Source organism: Apteryx mantelli, chromosome 21 (assembly GCF_036417845.1).
Source record: "Apteryx mantelli isolate bAptMan1 chromosome 21, bAptMan1.hap1, whole genome shotgun sequence".
NCBI classification, from domain to species: domain Eukaryota; kingdom Metazoa; phylum Chordata; class Aves; order Apterygiformes; family Apterygidae; genus Apteryx; species Apteryx mantelli.
Genome location: NC_089998.1, coordinates 861,273 through 865,000, shown reverse-complemented (window position 1 = coordinate 865,000; position 3,728 = coordinate 861,273). Strand labels below are relative to the sequence as shown.

Here is a 3,728-nt window from a genome sequence, read left to right as displayed (position 1 = left end):
AACAGCTGCCGAAAGGACTTCTGGTTTCCTAGCTGGCTCCTCCGCTAACGGATCCGCTGTATCCGCCAGGGGCGTTTTTCAGCATCTCTTGTCATGTGCTTGTTCGTTCTTCCTACAAATTTTGCAGCCAGAGGGAGTTTAGGAAAATCGCGTTCCCAGAGCACCTCCTCCCAACCACGGGTTCTGCCAGGCTGCTACTCGCAGTGTACGATATTAATTAATATGCATAATTGTGTCAATTGAATTGTTTTTCCCTTTTCAGGCTAATGGAGGCTGGCAGGACGCAACTACTCCATCTTCTGTGACTTCCCCGACAGAAGGGCCGGGAAGTGTGCACTCTGATACCTCTAACTAATCTCCTAGCAACACTTTTTCCCTGAGCTGAGATGCCTTGATTAGCGCATTCAGAGGAACAGGAGAAAAAGGAAAGAATTTTTTGTAGCCAACCACCTACAGCTTTACTGTAAAACCTTGTCTTATTAGAAAACTTGGTAAATCTGTTTTTTAAAGGTATCATAATCATTTGTATTTATACTTAAAACACACAATGTTAAAAAGCACTTTATCCAATTAGGCCAAGATTTAGCATTGTTTGTAGCCCTGTAACTATTTTATCATAATTTATTATCAGCAGTTTTAACAATGTTGGTCTAACAGTTGCCAATTACTTGGCCTTAAGGGTAAAAGTACAGTGTAAGCTTAACCTCAATAGCAAGAGCAGACACAAAGAAACACCTCACCCAAATTTAACTTCCTGCATATTTCCATGGAAAGTCTAAATGAATCACAGACTTTGATTGTGTTTAATCTTTTCATATCTCTTATAGAGTTGGAATAAAAAGAACTGTTCAGTTATTTCGGTTAACAATGGTTGTGTTCAAGAATCCTTATTCGTCACATTTTTGTTGTGATCTATTGTTTTATAAATTAGATTGGATACCAGGAACATCTTTTTTTTTTTTCTTCCTAAAAATACCAGGACCCAGAGTCTCCTCTCTGTATTTCGACAATGGACGTAGATTGTTCTTAAGAGATGAAAATACTTGCTGCTTATTTCTGTGAAAGCCAAGATCTGGGGTTTTACAGTACGAGCTAGGTGCTGCACATGCTTGCCAAGATTTGTTACTTCTTCTTGGCAACAAAAAGCAAACAAAAACAAAAAGAAAAAAAAGAAAAGGAAAAAAAGCACCATTATATGGAGTGTTGTATATAGTGTAGCAAAAGAGTATTTATACATCTCACCAATCAAAACACAGCTTTATTACCTCATGCGAACTCATACGAACCAATAGACTTTCAACATGTTCTGTAGCTTAGAGTGCTCACTTACTACCTCTGAACGATACTCACGCTGTAGTTTGTCTCTTTCTTATCTTTTTGCATCTTGTAATTAACTCTTTGTTTCCCTCATGAAATGTAATGTACATTGTAATCTTTTAAAAGAAATCAGGGTTGCGTTTGCAACTTTTAAAGAAGCTAAAGTGGAAACATTGGGTCTTAGGTTTAACACAAAACAGTAAAACTGTTGTAAATACTGAGAAACATTTTGAATGTTCTTCATCTTGTTACTAATCCACGCAAAAAACAACAACTAATTGTAATGCATACAGATTTCAGTATTCAGTACTGTATATCTCCCCCTGTGTAACAGGGGGCCCTTTCCTTCTCTCTTTTGTATTGTATGCGATTCTGAAACCGATTGAGTCATGAAAATAATTTGTGGCAGTGATTCTAATGTATTAAAACGTTTCGTGTTACTTTCTAACTGGATTACACCCTGGATTGAAAAGTCTTCCTCGTGGTAGTTATATGTAGTTTCAAACATGAATAAACTTTTTGCTTTCATGATCAAATGTTGATGTAATTTCTTCCTGCTCAGTTTAAGTCAGACATGAGAGATGAAGTCAGCTGCAAAATGCAGAAGTTGTGCTACAGCAGGAGCGAAGCATCCCTTTGGGCGCCCGTAGCCGGCGGCAGCCTCCGGCCGGGGCGATGAGAAGGTCGGGGCGAAGCTGGCGCTGCTGGAGCGCCTGGCCCCTCCGCTCCCTCCCCAGCCTTTGCTTCTGTGCCGCTCTGCTTGGGAGCGAACATTCAAGTGGAGGCTAAGGAAAGGGTCAATCCTTTAGATAAATTTAAAAAAAGGAGACATCATCATATTTACTCTTAATTATCATCTTTATTTAACATTAACTTTGAAACTATAACCTCAGCTAGCAAGTATAATTTGGTTATAGAAATATTTTTCTTTATTAAAAAAAGTTTTTTGGAGGGACATATATATATATAAATACTAATTTTAAATCTTTTTAATAAAGTAAAGGTCAATAACAGGTAATAGCCTATTTACCATATCTCAAGGAAATTGACTCACAGGAAATCAAATTAACGTTAATCACTTGCAGCAAATGGTCTCTGATAGATATAACTACTTTAGTACTTGGGTTGGTGCAGCTAGGCAAAGGCAGAGCCGGGCTGCGCCGCGGCCATGGAGCCAGCGCGGCAGCGCCCGTGCCTGCACCGCACGGCTCCTCTCCAGCCGCGCTCTCAGCCTTTGGGTGGTGTTTTGGTGGCTAAATGGCTGTTTGCATGATTCGGTTAGCTTGCGGGTCAGCTTTTCTTATCAGCAATTCTGTATCAGGTTGTTTTGTAAAGTATTTTTGTTTTCACCCTCTCCCCCCAGGCTGCGCGCGCCTCCTGCGCAGCCACTCACGCGCCGGTCGCTGCTGCTGCTTCTCTCTGTTCGCAGCCAGTTTCAGCACTAAACTCTGCTTCCTTCACTGCAGGTGGTGACTTTAAGTAAATAACTAAGTAAATAGACATTCTTTGCAAAGCCTTCGCTGTCAGTGACCGGCGCGGGGTTGCAAGGGGACCGGACGCCCGACGACGTCCCGCACGCCGCGGCCGGAGGACCCGACGCCCGGCGCTGGCTCCCGGCACTCCCAAGCCCGCACGCCGCCACCAGGCTCCGGCTCGGAGGAAGCAGTGCTCTAAATGTAAAGCGTGCAGCAGCAGCGGCGTAGGCAGCGTAATGAACGCACAGCCGGCCCTCATCTCCATCACGTCTCCGCTGGCCACAGGCAAGGACCTGTCACGCGCGGAGGAGGTTCACAGGAAGGCCATCAACAACCTCTGGGCCGCTCCTGCCTGCCCCGCGCCCGCTGGGCATCATTAGCGCGCTGCTCTACAGCATTAAGGCTTTGGGTCCCTTTGAATTACAAGTGCAATTTGGCCTTTCCTTACATTGGAGAACGGCCACGTGGCTGCGCGGCAAATAATAAACATCTTGTCCTTGAGGCTCGCTCGCACATCAGAAAGGTTTACTGCGAGCACCGGTATTAAGATCAGTGCCGCTGATCGTATCGTGTTTCGGCCGGCAGCGGTGCAGCCGCAAGCGGAGCCGCGTGGCCGCTGCGTGGTGGGATCCCTTGGGAGCTCGAGGAGGCCTCGCTCCATCCTGCCGGCAGAGCTAAAACCCCGCACCGGCTTCTCCCTTCGCCCCTGGGCTGAGCGCTCGGCGTGAACGCGTGTGGCCGAGGGTGGGCGTGGAGGAGTGGGTCACCGGTGGTGGGATCCCAGGGCTGTGCCAGTGCATGGGAGCCCAGCGGGCTGCAAGGGGCCGTGCCGTACCATGCCATGCTGCACTGTGCCGTGCTGTGCTGCACCGTGCCGTGCTGCACCGTGCCAGCTGGGGAAGCAGCGGGATGCATGGGCTGGGAGGGAGCGCGGCG

General features: G+C 46.4%; 1 protein-coding gene across 3 annotated transcripts in view; it reads left to right on the top strand.

Annotated features, from left to right (window-relative positions):
• PBX3 (PBX homeobox 3) overlaps positions 1-1,853 on the top strand; it is a 114,842-nt gene extending 112,989 nt beyond the window's left edge. For 2 of the 3 annotated variants that reach the window (XM_067309386.1, XM_067309385.1), the window contains one exon: positions 263-1,853. In XM_067309386.1, coding sequence (XP_067165487.1) covers positions 263-355 — 93 coding nt within the window. In that variant the 3' untranslated portion in view covers positions 356-1,853. The remainder of the gene's footprint in view (positions 1-262) is intronic. The other variant, XM_067309387.1, reaches the window with a different exon arrangement.
• The last annotated feature ends 1,875 nt before the right edge of the window (positions 1,854-3,728 follow it).